Below are 20,589 nucleotides of genomic sequence, written 5' to 3'. Positions count from 1 at the left end.
TTGACATTTCATCTACTGACCCCAAAACAATACGGGTTATAAGCCCAGTCATGCTTCAAAGTTTAAATAATCTGGGTCAAGTGGTTTTCAAGTTATTGATCGGAAACTGTTCGCTCTTCTGACTGACGGGCATATCAACCGACGCGACCGACATGTGCATAGCAATATGGCCCTGCTTCATTACTCTGATACCCATTATACAAGACAAAAACACAGCATTGATCTACAGTTTTATTATACAAAAACAGAGGGTGTACACAGGTGACAGTTTGACGGAAACTGTAAAATGCATATTGTAAAAGAAGTGTTCATTTCTAAAATCTAACAAACACATAAAATAGTTTATAGTAATAGTTTCCGTAATAAAAATTTCCATATAAGTTTCCAATGTTCATGACTCCGAGACCTTGATCTTTGACCTATTCGCCCCCAAAACAACAGCGGTCATCCACTTCATGAACCCAGTTATGCCATTAAGTTTGCAGATACTGGGTAAAGTGGTTCTCAAGTTATTGAGCCTAAACCGTTTTCACGGTTCAGGCCCCCCGTCACCTTGACCTTTGACTACTGACCCCCCCACCCCAGCTACACACACACCACCACCACCAAAGAAGTTGGGTCGCTTAATTCATACACTCAATCATACTATTATGTTAAACGTTTTGGGTCAAATGGTCTTTAAGTTACCTTGCAGAAATAGTTTAGTTATTGAGCATGGAAACCGTTTACTTTACTGATAGATAGGCATACTGACTAACACAACCGACATGTGCAAAGCGATATATATTCCAATTTTTTTAAAGGGGGTGAGGGAAGGAGTATAAGTACTAGCTACATTACACTGTATACATTAATTTTGACCATAAGCCTTAGTCATACAATAGAACATGGCTGGATTCTTCATTACTCTGATACCCACTATACAAGACAAAAACACAGCATTGATCTATAGTTTATTATACAAAAACAGAGGGTGTACACAGGTGAACAGTTGGACGGAAACTATAACATGCATATTGTAAAAGAGGTGTTCATTTCTAAAATCTTACAAACACATAAACAGTTTCTGATGTATTTTCATATAATAGATATACATGAAATGCTTAATACATGCCATCACCAAAAAGCGACTACCATGATCAAAAAATGAATACTTATCTGATGTAATCCAATTCTTCAAGTCATAAAGAAAAAATCTCCTTTATACACGAGCCATGAGCTTGATTCAAGAATAATGATACACTGATCATGACAACTGATCCTTCAGTACATTAATCATGCAATGAAACACTTTCATATTCACCTAGGCTTTCTAAAACTTCTAAGAACATCTTGCAAATGTCAATTTAGCTGATCATAAGCATGCGTTCAATTACAAATAGCTAAATAAACTAGTTTGTAAATGATTAATACTTGCTTTGTTTATAATTTCTGATATATAACAATGACAAATTATACTTCCGCAAAAAACAGTAAAGGGATGCAAGTTTTAATCATTACCTGAAGGTTTGCAGTATTTGAGAAAATAAAGTATAAAGATATTAGACATGTAAACTTTTCAGACCAAATATGAAAAAGAGTTTTATTATTTACCAAGTATGAAAAATCATCTCAGCTGAAAATGAGACATGTGATATTGTGTACTACTAAGTAAATCATTTTATGAAAACAAACTGGACTTTAAATGGGGCCTAGACAATAATGTGTTATTCTACCCTTTTTATTCTTTTACTGACCACAAGTCTTTAGCTACAAGTGTAACAAAAACGGCGAGTAAATCTTGGCCGAGTCATTAAATAATTAAAGTCTTGTACATGTATTACTTGATTTTCAAGCAGCTAGAAATCTATATTAGGTTCCAACATGACAGGTCCTGCTAAATTTCCGGTACATGATAAAAAGTTTCAAGCTGCTAATTAAGGTTAAGACATGGTTGTTTCGCTTTAAAGATCAAAATTTCACTTTAAAATCATTTTTTTTATATAAAAAACAAGTTAAAAATAAACTCACTGTAAGACTTAGAATCAAGATATCACTGTTAACAAATATCACAGATAAGTTTATACATTTCAAAGTGAATCTTTAAATGACTACCTTAGATAAGTTTAAAAAGCGTTTTTATACAGCAATATGATTAAATGTTTCCTTTTTGTTGGGTTTAATATCACGCCAACACAATTATAAGTCATATGATGACTTTCTTGCTTTTGACAGTGGAGGATGACCCCAGGTGCCCCTCCGTGCATTATTTCATCAAGGGCGGGCACCTGGGTAAAAGCACTGACCATACTTCAGCTGGATGGCTTCGTCACATGAAAAAATTCAATGCCCCAAGCAGGTCTGAAACCCACATCTGTGAGGGGCAAGTGATTCAAAGTTAACAACCTTAACCACTCGGCTTAAGAGGCCCTGTCATTGTAATAAAATAGTTCCTATATTAAGATGGGATACAATAGAGCACACTGGAAGTTTGAGCATACTAAAGATACTTCTAAGGCAATATCAATTTTGCAAGCAGAGATGTGTTTTTTTATAAATATTAACAATTACAAATAGTGTTAACATTTCAAACATACAGATATCTTAAGCTAACAATAAAACAGGTTTTCTTTTTTAAACTGTTTGCCGTTCTACAAGGCAGTCCATTTTGACATGACTTTTCACAAGCAAAGGTAACTAATTCAGAATCATTCTTTCATTGTTTAGCATGAAAGCAGAAAAATAATATCAGCAAAGATTTTTGATTATAAGATATCAATAGATATATTCTATACTTAAGCAGGAAGTAAATATCATGCTGTTAGCTCCTTTCTTTCTTTGTAAAGATCAAAGAAGTTTAAGTATAAGAAAAACATGCTTATGTGTATTAATCATAGTTCTTATTAATGGTCTCCATTCAAAGTGCCAAACCTACATAACTTAAAAGGGTAAAAAAGCAGGTATTAAACTGAACTTCATAACAAAACCCCTGAAATTTCAACATCTTTCGTAAGTAAATCTTGTGACAAAAATGTGGTTTTTACTTCAATTTTTTTGCATCATTTATATTTATTTATTTACTTCTCCTGTAACCTTTCGGCATTTTAAATGGAAGTCATTGACATAATATTATTATGGGACATTTGTATATAAATAACAAAAGGGACGGAAGCACACAATAAGGCAATTTAATTACTAAACATGACAGAAAACAAGACTTAGCAACATTGTAAATTATGAAATTTACATCAAAAAAAAAGAAAAGGTTTAAAAGAAATTATTCTAACTTTCTGTTCTCATGTACGCTATTCAAGATGAGACATTTACAGCAAATATACTTTTGCAAAAAAAAAAACAAGTAACTTTCACTTTAATTTTTTACTCACAGAGGTAAAGGTTGTTTAAATTGAGCCCATTACACCCTTTAAATATAAAACAACAAAAAACATCAATGTTAAAACTCGCTTAACACATTTTCTTTTATAAGCAAATTATTTCATTTAGAGACTGCTAATATAATAATAAGTGCTCTGTATTCCCAAAAAGGACATTACATTAATTTTGTGTTTATACACAAAAATATCTTTCTCAATAAAGGTTTTTTTTAAAAGATTGCGTAAAAAGAGTTGAAATTCACAAAAATCACATAAAACCAAATATTTTCTGAAACAGGAAATATCAAATATCATTAATCTGGAAAATAAAAGTTTCAAAACTTTCAAACCAGGTGTCCTATTTAGATATCATGTCTCACATAAATTACTGAAACATTCAGAAATGTGTACAGAAATACTCTGTACAGTTATACGCCTACTGGCTTTTGTAAGAAACATCTTGAAACAAACGAGACCAACAGACATGTTAAAGATTGCACTTGAATGAAAGACAGTCAAGATGTCAATTTGTGAACAAGTGAACTCAATATCTACCAGTACTGCTGACATTACGTACACAGACTACTTGCTTGCTGTCTTTATATAACTTTTTATTTCATTTTTAAAAAGAAAATCTCAAAATGAGAAATTTATTTCTGATAAAAATTTGTAATAGATAAACTAACTGGTACTAATGTATTCTAAAATGGAATATGTATGCTGTATCTATATCAAACCGAAAACTATCACATCACTAGAAAACCATATTATACCAGGTTCTTGCTCATATTAGTGAATTTCCAGCTTTAATTGCTGGAGGCAGACCAAAGGTGCTGTTCCCGACATTATTCCAGGCTTAGGTGCCCCCTCTCCCCCACGGATAGAACCATCTTTCTTCTGTAAGCTGTCAATTAAGCTTCTTAACACGAAAAAAGTCTACAATCCAAGTAAGCTTTCGAAACACAAAGAGGTGAGAGGCACTTGATTCACAGTCAATGACCTCTAAACAATCACTCACCCCTTAATTCAAATCATTACGTACTTTTATTTTGAAATAACAATTACGGCACAGACGTTGACTATCACTAACTTGTTCACAGAATGCCATCTTGAACTGATGTCAAATGTAGGTTGCACAAGGACGAGTATATATATAAACATTTGGAAAAAATAAGGTCTACAGGACACTGGAACAGATATCTACTTGTAATGATACACAGAAAAGTTAAACACAAAGAGAAGGAAAATAAGGTCATAACAAAATTTTAATGAAACAAATTTATATCAACGATGTAACACTATTTTAGTTTCAAAGTTGTTAGTAGTTTATAGCTATTATAATTATAGCTAAAATTAATGAAAAATATACCAAAAAGGCGTTAATAGTGTAGTTTTTTCTATATTTTTTTTTTTGATTCAATGTAATAAACTACCACTTCCTGCATGAGTATGCCTAAAATAATAATGTAAAACTGATTTCTATAAATAGAATGACAGCACATAAATAATCAAGTATGTTGATTTTTTTTTATAATTTTCATGCATTCAAAAAGATACCTGTATTCTATCTATAAGCATATAATTTTGATACTTAGATAACAAAATAGTTATATTAATACAAGGTATATATCTTAAATGAACAAACATAATATTTGCAGTAATACGTATAAAGAAGCAACCATACAAACTGTGCACTACTCAAGGAACACATAGTAAAGCAAAGACCGACTAAAAACTGACTTTAAAAGGTGCAATAACTCAACAAATCACAGAAATATGCTTGCAACAACAATAATTGTGGTTAAACAAAGAAGGTTTTATTTACAAATAAAGAAGTAACAACAGAGCTGTACATAAATTTTAGAGACAATCTAAAAAGGTTATCACAAGGCACATAAATAATACTGGAGGTACAATTGTAAATATTCTAGTTAACAAGCCTTATATAAATAAAATTCAAAATCCAATGCCTTTCTCATAAACTGAGCTATTCCAATACTTCTATTAAGCAAAATACTTTATGCAATTTATACAGTTGTAAAATTCCTACAGAGGGTTTTAACTTGCAGAAAACATTCTAAAAAATCACATGTCCTATAATATAATAAAATATTTTTTGTAAATTCTATATTGCTAAGTCATTGCTATGTCAAGAAAGTCATCAATTCAATTTCCAACAGGATCAGCAGACGGCATTTCTAACTGGATGCTTTGTTCCTGTACTGGTTCCACAGCTTCCTGTTGCCCCTGTGATGACTCAACAAATGCTTCTCGAGCAGTCTGCTCCCGAGTCTTGACAATTTTAGCAGACATTGGCCTTGACCCTTGTTGCTGACCTTGACCAGCAGATGAAGGTCGAGGTGATGGTGGTGTCCTGGCAGACACAGGACGTGCTCGTTGCTGCGTAACCAAAGGAGACTGTGGAGCTTTAGGTCTATATTGTGGAGGATGTGGACTTGTAGACCTTACATTCATTCCCTGAAAAAAAAAGATACTGTAAATGAAACAGACTTTATTCTTTATCCATATGAAATGGAAACTAGCATTGAGCTTAACATATGTAAATTAAATTGGATATTTGACTTAGCTGGAGTAGGTGACACCCATGTATTCCCTGGCATGACCAACAAAACCCCTTTTGAAGCTTTCTCATAAAAAATATGTGATGTTATACATATGACTTCATGAAATTTGAAACTCATGATTTACTGATCAGTGTTACAACGGATTATTAAGGTTTCATTTACTTATACTCGACACTCCTGGCAAACAAGAAATGTGAAAATTCCATGAAAATCAGGTTTTCAAACTTTGCATCATCCCAACAGGTTCTGTTTAAAAAAGGGTTATGTTCTGTTATACAGATTTGACTGCATCCAATCGTGCCAGTTATTCAGCAAATACAATTTTCTATCTTTAGTAACAGTGACCTTGACCACAGTGACCCCTAAATATACTCCCAACTGTTTTCTTTGATAAGAGCTACCTAAACATTAAGTTTGCTGACAACAGGTGTACCTAAACTAAGATATTTTTAAAGTGTCCCCAAATACAATCTGAAGCATATTCTTCATAACAGCTTGCTAAACATCAAGTTTGGTGGCAGTAAGTCTATCATAACTAAAACTATACACTGGAAACCACTCTTTTAAACAAAATCTATTTCTAAAGAATAGAAATTTAGACCCTGACTGGGGAATATGAGCTGCTATCCACCTGTTCCACAGCACAAAAGACCACTTTGGCCCACTGCACCACAGAGGAACTTTCAAACTGTACAGATTAATTAAGTTATCTCATTTCAAACTAGAGTTATTGAGCAGAAACCATTTTTCTATTTTTGGTAACAGTGACCTTGACCTGAGAGACCCAAAAATTTGTGTTTGAAAAAAAGCTATCTACACAAAAAGCTTATTGACAATATGTGTACCCAAACTAAAGATATCGAGTGGAAACCATTTTTCCTTTTTCAGTAACAGTAACCCCAAATGTTATTCAAAGCTAAGGTTTTGTATTAGCTGGCTATCAACCAAGTTTGGTGACATTAAATTAATCCAAACTGAAGTTATAAACTGGAAATCACCCATTGATTCAGACCACTGTGCTGAGGTGGAATTTTCTTAGTATGCACATTAATTAAGTTATGCTAACCTTGAAATTGACCCCCGTGACCCCATACTGTAAAATCATTTAATTTCGTGGGCATGAAATTTCGTGGTTTGGGTCAAAATGGCAATTTCGTGGGGATATGAATTCGTGGATTTCAACTTTTGAACATAAAATTAATGGGAATTTTACTTGTTCGTTGGCATTAAATTTCGTGGATTGACTCAACCATGAAATCCATGAAAATTAGTCCCCCACGAATATTTATGATTTCACAGTATACAATCCCAACCATGGTTTTTCTATAAGCTACCTATAGGCTAAGTTTAATTTCAATACATCAATCCAAACTAGTTATTGATCAGAAACCATATTTTTTCTATTTTTTATAAACAGTGAGCTTGGCCTTGACCCTAGTGATCTCATATGTAATCCCAAACTCTGATTCTATACAAGCCACCTATATACCAACTTACATTGAAAACAATCACACTAAACATTAGTTATTGAGTGGAAACCAAAAGTTAAGGCCATCTGCCAGCCAGCCCAACGACATAAAATTATGCCAGTCTAATAACCAGATTTTTTTTAAAAACCTGGCAAAAAAACAGACTGCATTGTATGTAAAAAATTACCATATTATTGTTATTCTGTCCTAGAGTTGTTGGAAACCTAGCCTCAAGTTTTTGTGTAGGTCTTTGATCGTGACGTCCACGGTAAATATGGCCATCAGCTCCCTGGATATCTACCTCTTCCCTAAAAAATAAACATTTTCTGGTGGTATAGTCATTTGATATGAACAAACAGAATTATACTTGATTTGTGCTAACATGCTACTGTCTTTGAATATAATCTTTAAAGTAATATTCACATGAGCAGTTTGATTTTTAATAACTTTGTAGAGATGGTATTCAAATTCCAACTTCTAGTCAAAACAAGTCCTGTATTTCCACTTGAAAATTGAAATACCTATATCTATAATGTTTATTATTATTTTTTTTTGCACCAACACTTTTATATATCATATAGTAACTTTCCAGGAAGACCCCTCCATGCATTATTTCGTCATGAGCAGGCACCTGGGTAGAACCACCAACCTTCCTGTGTGTGATTTGAAGTCAGCAATATTACCACTTGGCCATGGAGACCCCCTACATTGTACATGTAAGTCATCATTATTTCTAACTTACGTAAGTTAAATGTAATTTTAATCTTGTTTTTTAATTGGGTTTTTTTGCTTGTTTTTCTTTTGTGTGTAAAAGTTACAGAAGAATAGCAAAAAGCAAATAATATATTGCTGTCTTACTTTGTTGCTGGGATGATAATCGCTTCATCTTCACGGAACAAATGGCTGCAAAACAACAGTAGAGAAACATAGAATGTACCCATAACCCAATGTTGCTAGCTGCCTGTGATTTAAGAAAGGTTACAACCTACTGAATTTACTCTAGGGTGATGCATCACTCACCGTTTATCTTACACATGCATGTTTTATTTTCCAAACATATACAATTTTCAGAATGTTCATTTCATAGGTTACGAGCCAGCTTTGTTGAATGTGAAACACTTTTTTACTGGATTTGTTACTGATCCTCCCTATAAACATGTAGGTAAAGTATGATAAATGTGGAGGGGAGGGAAGGGTGCATCAAGGCATTAGCAGCACTAGCAGCTGAGTTCCTCTATTCATCAATGTTCCCCAACACAATTCTGTGGAGGGTCAGTGACAAACCCATTAATCAATCTGATTTATCTAGCCTAACTTGGTACAGAAATATATGGAGTTATCATGTGACAAGCTTTTGATCAATGAAAATGCTCGAAGCTTGTAAAACAAAATTAAAACATATTGTATGGCTGACCATAATTCTCTGATATTCTGAACTAAATACTCTAGATAAAACAGATTAGACGACATGTAGAAAAAAAAGCCATGATCTATATCCATCAAAAGCTGAAGTCCACTTTTTCAAACTGTTGCATATACTATGTCCTGTATTTGTCAGTGTATAGAATCTTTTGATACATATGTTATGCTATGATATTACACACAAAATGCTGATACACGCTAGCTAAAACTGCAATCTGATGCCATTTTCATGACCTATCATTACAATACCCAAACAAATTATATGATACTTAAGAAAAGCTATGATAAACTGTACCCAAAAGCCACAATTTGCTAGCTCATACTACAATTTATAAAATTTTCATCACCTGTTATTATTATGGCATGCATAAAAACCTACCTAAGGTGTGTGAGCTTTGTGTTCCTCTTGTGTGGGTAGGTCAGTGTGTGACTCCCACCACACGGTCTTGGTGTTGCATAGTAATCTGCGACCTCAGTGTTGGTAAAACTGAAATCATCCAATCAAAATACAACATAAGAATACAGGTCTATTTTCAGTGCTATAAACTAGCAGGTGGGGTACAAACAATTACAATAAAGAATCTTTAAAAGCAGAGAAACTGTCGACAGAAAATGACTAGTATAACTAAACAGACCAACTAAACAAAGCACTATAAGAGAAGTTAGTAAAACTAAGCTCTAGCAATTACATTTTAGTGTTATTACAAATAAACTATTTGCAACTGTTAGTATTGTATATAAAAACATGCAAGAAAAATTCACAACAACAAATTTAACAAAGAAAAGAACCAAATGAACCAAAGAAATTCGAAAATATAAGAAAAATACAATGGTACAGTTCTCACTTTGAATTTGCAGTTTACAGAAACAAGAATGATGTCAATATTGTAAAACACAAGCCCGGGCCGCCCCCCACCCCATACCCCCTCCACCATGCAAATGCTTGATAGAGTTAAACAAAAAGTCAACAAGAGCTCTGCCAAGTGGTGCAATATACGCCCGAAGGGTTACATCAGAGGATGGGAGCAAATTTAAAGAACTTGACTGTTGAAGCCCAAAGGACAGGAACAACAAAGGGAAGAAATTCAAAAAAAAATATTCTAAGTCCACAAAAAAATCCTTACCAGGTACAGGTATGTCAAAAAACACCTAAAAATTTGAGGTACCATCCATGTTGTACCACAGGAAAGTTGTCTCGGTTTTTCCCTACGGCCGATAATAAAAAAGTTTCAAAATAAGCTATTTATAGTAAAATAAAAGGGAAGTACATGTAACTAAAAAAAATTAATTGTAAGTGAACAAAAAAGAGATCTGCCAAATAAAAACGAGAGCACTATAATGCAGAGCAATATACACAAAGCAAAGTCATATAATGACCTTTGACCCCTAAGTGTGACCTTGACCTTGAAGCGAGTCATCAGAAACATGCGCTCTGCATGTCGTCTCAGTGTGGTGAACATTTGTGCCAAGTTTCTTTGAAATCCTTCAAGCAGTTCAAGAGTTACAGAGCGGACATGAAACAAACTGATTAGACCTTTGACCCCTAAGTGTGACCTTGACCTAGAAGCGAGATATCCAAAACATGTGCACTGCACATTGTCTTGGTGTGGTGAACATTTCTGTCAAGTTTCTTTGAAATCCTTCAAGGGGTTCAAGAGTTACAGAGCAGATACAAAATTGTTAACGGACGGACCGATAGACGGAGGGACAGACACCGGGGGTATAACATAATACGTCCCTTTGGGCGTATAAAAAGGGGACAAAGTCCACATAAGTATCTTACATGAAATTCAAAACAATATATGCATGTTTATTTCACACTGAAGAAGGACACCAAGTTCATTTTTGAATTGGATGGAAACTGTAAGAGTTGAGTACACGAGGTAGAGATGTACTTGCATTATAGTTAAGTCCAAAAAGGTGCAAAACTAAGAACATTTATAAAAAACATAATACCATCAGGTTAAAATGGCATTATGCGCATCTTACTGCACATAGTGTGTGTTTTGGTGAATGTTTTATAAAAGCAATTTTCGGTTGTTGTGCATTTAAATGTGTTAAAAAAACGATAATGCCGCGTAAGTATTTGAAGTTAATGCTTTAGAAATAAAGAAATCGGACTAATAAAATAACAGTTCTTTTCTTCAATCTTCTATGCAGTGTTCTCCCTTACCTACAGGTAGAGATTTCTGAAGTTAAAGGGAAGCAACTCCTGCAAGCAGTTTGACTTATTTAAACAAGAGGACCATGATGGTCCTGAATCGCTCAACTCTTCCCACATGACCCAGTTTTGAGTATGACGTTGTTTTTTCTATTATTTGACATAGTGACCTAGTTTTTGAGCTCATGTGACCCAGTTTTGAACTTGACCTAGATATTATCAAGATAAAAATTCAGACCAATTTTCATGATGATCCATTGAAAAATATGGTCTCAAGAGAGGTCACAAGGTTTTTCTATTATCTGACCTATTGACCTAGTTTTCGAAGGTACGTGACCCTGTTTTGAACTTTATCTAGATATCAACAAGGTGAACATTCTCACTAATTTTCATGAAGATCTCATGAAAAATATGGCCTCTAGAGAGGTCACAAGGTTTTTCTATTTTTATACCTACTGGCTTAGTTTTTGACCGCATGTGACCCAGTTTCAAAACTGACCTAGATATCATCAAGGTGAACACTCAGATCAATTTTCATGAAGATCCATTGAAAAATATGGCCTCTAGAGAGGTCAAAAGATTTTAATAATTTTAGACCTACTGACCTAGTTTTTGTCCGCAGTTGACCCAGTTTCAAACTTGACCTAGATATCATCAAGATGAACATTCAGACCAACTTTCATACAGATCCCATGAAAAGTATGGCCTCTAGAGAGGTCACAAGGTTTTTTTATTCTTGACCTACTGACCTAGTTTTTTAAGGAACGTGACCCAGTTTCGAACCTGACCTAGATATCATCAAGGTGAACATTCTGACCAATTTTTATGGAGATCCATTCACAAGTATGGCCTCTAGAGAGGTCACAATGTTTTTCTATTTTTAGACCTACTGACCTAGTTTTTGACCGCACATGACCCTGTTTCAAACTTGACCTAGATATCATCAAGATGAACATTCAGACCAATTTTCATACAGATCCCATGAAAAATATGGCCTTGAGAGAGGTCACAAGGTTTTTCTATTGATTGACCTACTGACCTAGTTTTTGACGGCACGTGACCCACTTTCGAACTTGATCTAGATATCATCAATATGAACATTCAAACCAACTTTCATACAGATCCCATGAAAAATATGGCCTCTAGAGAGGTCACAAGGTTTTTCTATTATTTGACCTACTGACCTAGTTTTTGAAGGCACATGACCCACTTTCAAACTTGACCTAGATATCATCAAGGTGAACATTCTGACCAATTTTCATGAAGATCTCATGAAATATATGGCCTCTAGAGAGGTCACAAGGTTTTTCTATTTTTAGACCTACTGACCTTGTTTTTGACCGCACATGACCCAATTTCAAACCTCACCTAGATATCATCAAGATGAACATTCAGACCAACTTTCATACAGATCCCATGAAAAATTTGGCCTCTAGAGAGGTCACAAGGTTTTTCTATTATCTGACCTACTGACCTAGTTTTTGATGGCACGTGACCCAGTTTCGAACTTGACCTAGATATCATCAAGGTGAACGTTCTGACTAATTTTCATGAAGATCTTGTGAAATATATGGCCTCTAGAGAGGTCACAAGCTTTTTCTATTTTTAGACCTACTGACCTAGTTTTTGAAGGCACGTGACCCAGTTTCGAACTTGACCTAGATATCATCAAGGTGAACATTCTGACCAATTTCCATGAAGATCTTGTGAAATATATGGCCTCTAGAGAGGTCACAAGGCTTTTCTATTTTTAGACCTACTGACCTAGTTTTTGAAGGCACGTGACCCAGTTTCGAACTTGACCTAGATATCATCAAGATGAACATTCTGACCAATTTTCATGAAGATCTTGTGAAATATATGGCCTCTAGAGAGGTCACAAGGTTTTTCTATTTTTAGACCTACTGACCTAGTTTTTGATGGCACGTGACCCAGTTTCGAACTTGACCTAGATATCACCAAGATGAACATTCTGACCAACTTTCATAAAGATCCCATGAAAAATGTGACCTCTAGAGTGGTCACAAGCAAAAGTTTACGGACGGACGGACGCACGGACGGACGGACGACGGACACCGCGCCATCACAAAAGCTCACCTTGTTACTTTGTGACAGGTGAGCTAAAAAGACTGCCCCAGTCAAAATAAGAAAAGTCATATTTGGAAAGTTATTATTTTGTACTGGTAACAGGAAGTTTGGTATTTAAGAAATGAAACTTTTTTTTCAGGGGACATGCGAAATGAATGACAGAATAGGATCCATGTTTAAAAAAGTTTCATTTCTTATACTTGCATTATATTTCCGTTCCATTTTTAAACAGGATGATAATATAAATTGCACACATTTTGATGCATTTAACATTAAAATTAGCTTCCCGTCCACTCTGTTCACCAGACAGAAAATCTGCGACATCATCTAAGGAATGTTCTCCCTGACGTGGACGTCGTCAAAACAGCGTCCGTTATCACTAAGCAGCAACGATGTAACTTTCGCACCTTTGTTTTTGCTGTTCATACGAAATGAACTTCATAATTTTCAATGGAAAAGAATAGGGTGAATGTAAATATATTGGGTTAAAAGCATAATTTCCTCCACCTTTTTTACAAACACATCTATTTCAGCTGGATTTTTACTTGAAAAATGCACATATTTCCACTTTAACTAGAACAATGTTGAAATGTGTTACTTTTTCTGTGCTTTTGGATATATGGATGCTCCATAATTTAGGCTATTCATTCAAAGTGAGAACAAAAGGGAAGTGTTAGCATGCACTTACTTATGTGAGTACTGTGCAACGGATGGTAATTCTTGTTTAAAATGAACAAGAAAAGCTCTAAGATCGGACTTTTTCAGTGCGGCTAGCTGTCTCTCGGCAAGGGCCCGCTCAAAGTTCAGCAGATTTTTACCCCCATTGTAACTACAGAAACAGAGCAAACAAAACACAGTGCACAGCAATAAAGTAAGAAAAAAAACTGAGAAAGCAACCAAGCATTATTGATGGACTCCACTCAGGATGACAAACCTACATAAACTAATTTCTCAGGAGAAGAAAACTGAATATTTTTCAAAACCATGCAAAAGCAGAAATTGCTACTTAAATGCTTCAGCGTTTATGAAAAAGGCTTAAGTTACACCTTCTTTGCAGGTTTTCTGTTTTTGTTTTCTTTTACAACCAGTTGTGGCATGACAATTTACCACATGATCAAATAAGAAATTTTCTGACTGGGTTAACATGTTGTTATCATTTTTCTGGAGATATGCTACATGCATTCTTACCTTTGATGATGAACATTAAAGTAGAATCAATACCTTGAATGGAGACCATCATTATGTCTCTTTATATTCATTACGGATACAACACCTGTTTACTGCCTGCCAGTGAATGTTAGTTCTGATCAGTAAGGAAAGTTGAACTAATGTTAGTTACTTACCCTCTATATATTCAAAACTACAGTGAAATTCCACTAAACAGAAATCCCTGAGTAACCGTAACCACTCTAAAATAAGCTGCTCTAATTGGTCCAGAATATTTTCCATTGCAAACATTCTCTCTAAATCAGAAACTCAAATAAACTGACATTTTCCTTTGGTTCTGAGGCTGTTCTGTTAAGAGGGGTTCCACTGTACTTTCAACTTCGATTATTTATATGGTGAAGTATCTAATGCTTGAGTTATTTGAAAATCCTTTCATGCTGCATGCTCAGTGAATACTCATGATGTTGCACAAGATTTCAAACATTTTACTCTCAGCTGTGTAGTGTATTATAGTTGTTAGTGTTTGAAATTATTATTTGTCCAATGGCATTGCAGTATTTTTCAAATTATCGGGAAATTTATTTTGGTAAATCAGCGTTTACTTCCAGTCGTTTACTAACCCGGTAAGTCACATACTTTTAAGAGAAACAATTGTGTCCCGCCATGACATTTTTATCCCAAATGACACAAGCCTCGATATCGGTAAAATGACGTTGAAGTTGACGTCACTTAATTAGATATTTGTTTTCAATAATTTGTTTTTAAAGCAACAGCCATTTAGTGTTAAAATCAATAATATAAGACGAAGATTTTTAAGTTTAAACGGTTCAACATTTAGTTATCGCAATACAATGTAGTATTGAAATATCACAAATAATGAGTGAATTAGCGAATTGTTTCCCTTTGAAATCTTCACGCCATTAACGGTGTATACATGTGTGAAACTGGGTCAGAGAAAACATGTAGTTATTGCTCTGAATATACGCGGATATTTAAAGTACATGGCGGACTTATTGGTTGTTATGGTAAGTGTTTATTTTTATCATAAATTTATTCGTAAGTTAAGTAAAAAAAGAATGGACAGACCGCTTCTTTTGTTGATGCATCGAAGATACAACTTGGCAGCGAAAAATGGCCGTGTTGACATTTTGATTTGACTGTCTGCTTTCAAATATTTTTAATATTTTTTTCTGTATAGATATTTGTAAATTTTCATGATGGCAGAATATACTTGCAGCCAAGACAGTCAGGCATCTACTATATTAAGTACATTCTGTAGGAAATTTTCTATCCAGAAATTGTAAATAAACAGGATTTTTGTACATTTTCTTTTATGGGTGGACGGATAGCTCAGTGGTTTGCACACTGGCCTTCCAATCCTGAGGTCGGGGTTCGATCCCTGGCAGCTCCTCGGGAATTTTTAGAAACGCTTTTCAGTGTTTCCCACCCAACTAGAGGTGTACTGGTCAGGAACCCAGGCAATCCTTGCTTGTATCAGTGCTATACACTGGGCACGTTAAAGAACCAGGCTGTCTATTCGAAACGAGCTAGGCTAAGTTAGCCGGATAAGCCTGTATCTGATTTCTGATCTCTCTGTCGTGGGGGCTTTGTCTCACTCTGTCCCTCTGGTCAGATCGCTCTGTGTCTGTACTAGTAGAGGATGAATTATGCGCCCTGTGTGGCTGCATTTGAACTATGTAAAGCGCCTTGGGCGCTATATAAATCTGGTATAATTTAATGTACAACGCCAGTGAATATACTATGTGTAAAATTAGGCGTTTAATCAAATAAAGCAGTTTCAGTTTTTTTTTTTTTTTTAACTGTCACAGATGTGAACTGGTGAATAATTACATGGTCATTAATTATTAATTTATGCACATACAGTAGAATCTATGACAATTAGAAAAGAAAAGTACAATAACACAGGAAAAGTGATGTTTTAAATTGTCACTTTTTGTTGTAATAGCAAATAAAATAGACCTTGAAAATTTCTTTAAAAAATATACATGCAATTTACAATGCTTTTTTTATTCTCACTACTGTCAGTACTGACAGAAAGCATACTGGTTGGCTACTAAATAAATGAAAAATTCTTTGTTTATATTTTTCAGGACAACCTCCAGCAGTATGAGATATAAAGGTTCACTGCAGTTTTGACTGTGCTCGACAAGTACTGTACACATACTATGCTCAGCAAGTGGAGTTGCTGTGAGTTCTCATGCAGGTATAATATTTAAAGTTAGTGTTTACATTCATATCAATGTCAGTATTAATTTCTCAAATGCATTTTTTTTTCAATATCAATTTTAAATATGAAATTCCATATACTGCAGTATCACTAACTTAAATTCCACAGTCTTCAAAACAACCATGGCTCTACAAATAAAACCTACAAACCTACAGTGCACATTTTACTTTTGAATTTACAGTGACACCTTAATAACAGAAATTTGTTAAGTGAAATTATCCAAAGGAAGTTGTATTTTTAAGACTTGATTTTACTATTAATTTTTTGCTTGTTAGTTTTTTTTTTCATGAACTTTTTGTAAATCCTGAAATGGGGTGAAAATACTGCATTGGTTTATAATAAAGATGCTGTATAATAAGCACTGTAAATCAGAATTCAATTAAATTCTGATAATGCAAGTTTTTGTCAAGCAGGTGTCTATAAGAATGATGGACATTTTTGGTCAGTGTTGATTCACCTATTTTGATCAGGATTTTGATATTTCTCATAAACTGTTCTTGTTTTTAAGGCTCTCAGTTTCTACCTAGTGTATGAAAAGTACAGTACTGCTGTTGGAAGAGGAGCATCATGCTGTTTCATTACATATGGCCAACATATTGGGACAATAAGAAGTGTTAATAGGTAGAATTTCCAAAAATAAAGAAATATTTATCAGCCTCAAAGAACTTGATGTTGAAATTAATTTCACAGTGTGTCATACACCAGTTTGGAGGTCACTGATTTCAGTTTATAAATTAATGTGCATAATATTTATGTAATGAAACATCAATCTCCATGATAACATTGATTTGACAATCTAATATTGCATACTTGCATAACATATTGTATTAAAAAATTCACTGTGTAGCTGGTATTTAATTGTTGTAATAAGTGATGCTATGTAATATCTAAGGACTACACTATTACTACTTAAGGTTCTTGTTAAGATTCATTGTTTAAAATATACAATTATTTCAGTCTGGATGTGGCTTGTTATGATGGTCTACATGATGACTTGGGGGTACAACCTAATGGAGGCCGGCTTGCAGAATTCATCCTGAACATTTTAGGTATATTGGCTTGTCACATCTTTAAGCAGTTTTTGTAATAATCAAGTATTGATAAACTTGCTGCAGAGTTCTGTCTGTAAATAGGCACTTATATTAAGATGCCACATTCTGTTTCTTCTTATGTTGTTAAAGAGTTTGTAGCTCACTGCAAGCATTCAACAGAAATAACATAATTGTAATACAAACTATTTTTTCTTATCCAGGTTAAAGAACTATTTGTTAAAACGAGATCAAAATCATGGCCCTTACTTGATGTAAAATATGTGCAATGGTTGAAATTTTTGATGAAAAGAGTTGTCATTACTATAATAAATTCTAAATGTAAATTAATGTAATTAGGGTGAGCATAGACAGCGTTGTTCAGAATTGAAAAAAGGTTATTAGTGTTCTTTGTCTTAAATATTGATACATTTATCATACAGATTCTTCTGCGAGACTTGGTATAGCATTCTTGAAGGATTATAATTCAATACAGAGACAGAGATTATATTTTAGGCAGGTGACTGGCATGAGCAAACTTCAACATTACCATCCTGAGCTGGATGCAGTCGACAGTTGTACCTGTATAATGAAATAGCGCCGCTTTGCAGCAACAACAATGTATGCTCAAAATTAGCAGTGCAAAGCCATTAACTGAGAACTCAGTCATGTAAACAAAATGAATGAAAAAAGTGTTTAACATTAAAGTAATACAGGAGAAAGAGCTCAGCTCATTGGTACTTTCTGAAATTTGATTAACTGAAAGTGTTTTTGAATTTTTAAAAGTGTACTAGACCAAAATTCCATATATATGAATATGAACAAATTGCTACATTTGGTGTCAGCAGAGTATGCATGTGTTTAAATAAGACACACTGTATGTAGTAGGCTGACACAGTATAAATGTGAAATTCCTAAAAGGACACTGGAAGATTGTTCAACAATCTACAGTTTAGTACTGCATGACATAAATTATGAATGGACCTACATACACATGATTTATACATTAAGCAAAGTAAATATATTTATTGATCTTCTTGATGATTTTCTACATTGAAGTGATTACCTAAAATGTTAAATTTTAGTGAAGATATATTTATGCACTATATCAGTTGAAAAAGCTACATCCAGGAAGATATTTTGAAATGATACTTTTACTAGAAAATTTTTGTGAAAAATGAAGGAAATAGATGTTATATGAATCTTTTTTATAAAAATGTTGTGCCATGGAAACAGAACTTGAGTATTAAGTTTATCTGCTTTCATACCAGAGTTATATGACTTTTAATTATAATAATGTTAACAATTTAATGTTATATAATCACCACTCATCTGATACTTTTGATTTTCAATTAACAGTCATTGAGCAATGCATCTTAAGTACATTTGAAGTTGAATGATACATTACAAATATTAGATATTGATGGAATTGCTTTTAGATATTTTTGAGTTGAATATAAATAAAAAAATTCACAAATTCTAGTTCTTCTAGAGAACTAATATACATTTTATAAATTTACATTTTTAGTACCAAATGTAGACTAAAATGTCTGTTAAATTTACATTTAAAGCAATTCTTGTATTTTGTTGCTATGGAAACATGAATTGTGACAATTTTTTAATATAAAATAGCATATTTATAGCAAGAAGGCATTATCAACTGTGCTAATCATGTTAAATACTTTTGATATTGATGGCAAAATATGAAATTAAAATATATGATAAAAGCAAATGATTTTATCATTTATCATTATTATTAAACAAAAAATGCAAGTTTGCGATGGGGAGTTATTGTACAAAAAATGCTATAATTTTGTTATTTTAAAAGATGCAGGTCTAAAATTTTGAATTTATGTTAAGGACACATGTACAGTTCAGAATATGTGAAAAACTCAGTTTCCATAAAAATGTCATTTGGGACCATTTTGTCATGACTTGTCACAATTTACAAGCGCTGTATAAGAGGCGTGCGTGGTTATTGATTTTACTCAATCTGACGTCATCCGCGACTCTCTATGAAACTAGGGGCCTTACAATGTTCAAATGTTACGCAGATTGGGAAAATCATTTTCTACTTTTAATGAAAAATTGTAACAATTAAAAAACAACAACAAAACAAAAACAAAACAAAAAACAACAAATCAAATGAATGTCTACTTACGTGCCAATAGATCTACATGTAATTAATTTCCAAGAGAATAATCTCAATCGGACAATTACAAATGAAAAATATTTGTTGTATCTAGTCCAAAATGACTACAACGGAAAAGTGGCACACGTAAAAAAAGAGTCATGTTTAGTTACCTTCACAGCGCAACAGTTACAGAAACTATATAACTATTGAATTTAAAACAGGTCAACTACACTGTTAGAGTAAACCCTTGGAGAGAAAATACCAAGGTCCCTACTAAGGGGTAGAACCCCGGACCTTATGATCCGTAGGCGGACACTCTAACCACGTCGCTAAAGGGTTAACCCAACAGCTAAGCTGTTGGAAGTGGCCTATAAGCCTACTACCACAAAACTGTCAACTGTTAAAGAGTCTGAAATATTTATACTTCAAAGATCATTTACGTCCCGTCATTTTTAATAATGACTGGATTCTTTACACAGTTAGGAACAATAATCACTAACGCATCATTCATGAAATTGTTAAGTGGCACAACTGGTTGATCTGTTTCCGGCATCTCAGAGATTTGTTCGGACTACACGAAGGGAGCTTTATCATTGCCGTCGGCGCGTTAACTGGTAATTCAATTTCAGTTGTTTTTTTAATCCGGCTCCAGAGCACCGCTGTTATATCATTCAAAATCAAGCAGATGGAAGCTCAACTACATGTCTTTCTCGTTTTCATTCATAATTGTTGCAGTATTCGGTACTGGAAATGACCATGTTCCTAGTGATAACATCAGCTGTTCTACATGTATAACTAATTTGATCGCCTTGAAAGATAGGTTTAACTCTACCAGGTAATCAGGTACACAGCACGTGTTTCTGTAGGCGGAGCTTAAATTTGTAAACAAAAAATAATTTCAAACACTAAACAGGTTAGTATTTATTAGTAAGCA

The 20,589-nt window shown here is 33.9% G+C and overlaps 1 protein-coding gene across 8 annotated transcripts in view; it reads right to left on the bottom strand.

The window, feature by feature from the left end:
• Positions 1-941: 941 nt before the first annotated feature.
• The window catches only part of LOC123563165 (myosin-3-like), a 90,276-nt gene continuing 70,628 nt past the window's right edge, over positions 942-20,589 (bottom strand). For 5 of the 8 annotated variants that reach the window (XM_053529643.1, XM_053529624.1, XM_053529630.1 and 2 more), the window contains 4 exons: positions 9,209-9,316; positions 8,266-8,310; positions 7,595-7,715; positions 942-5,831 (listed from right to left, as the gene is read on the bottom strand). In XM_053529643.1, coding sequence (XP_053385618.1) covers positions 5,520-5,831; positions 7,595-7,715; positions 8,266-8,310; positions 9,209-9,316 — 586 coding nt within the window. In that variant the 3' untranslated portion in view covers positions 942-5,519. Of the gene's footprint in view, positions 5,832-7,594; positions 7,716-8,265; positions 8,311-9,208; positions 9,317-13,766; positions 13,908-19,663; positions 19,695-20,589 lie in introns of those variants that run through there. The other 3 variants (XM_053529616.1, XM_045355806.2, XM_053529660.1) reach the window with 2 other exon arrangements.

Source organism: Mercenaria mercenaria, chromosome 2 (assembly GCF_021730395.1).
Source record: "Mercenaria mercenaria strain notata chromosome 2, MADL_Memer_1, whole genome shotgun sequence".
Lineage (NCBI taxonomy): Eukaryota > Metazoa > Mollusca > Bivalvia > Venerida > Veneridae > Mercenaria > Mercenaria mercenaria.
Note: the sequence above shows the minus strand (reverse complement) of the source record. Positions and strands in the feature narration are given on the sequence as shown.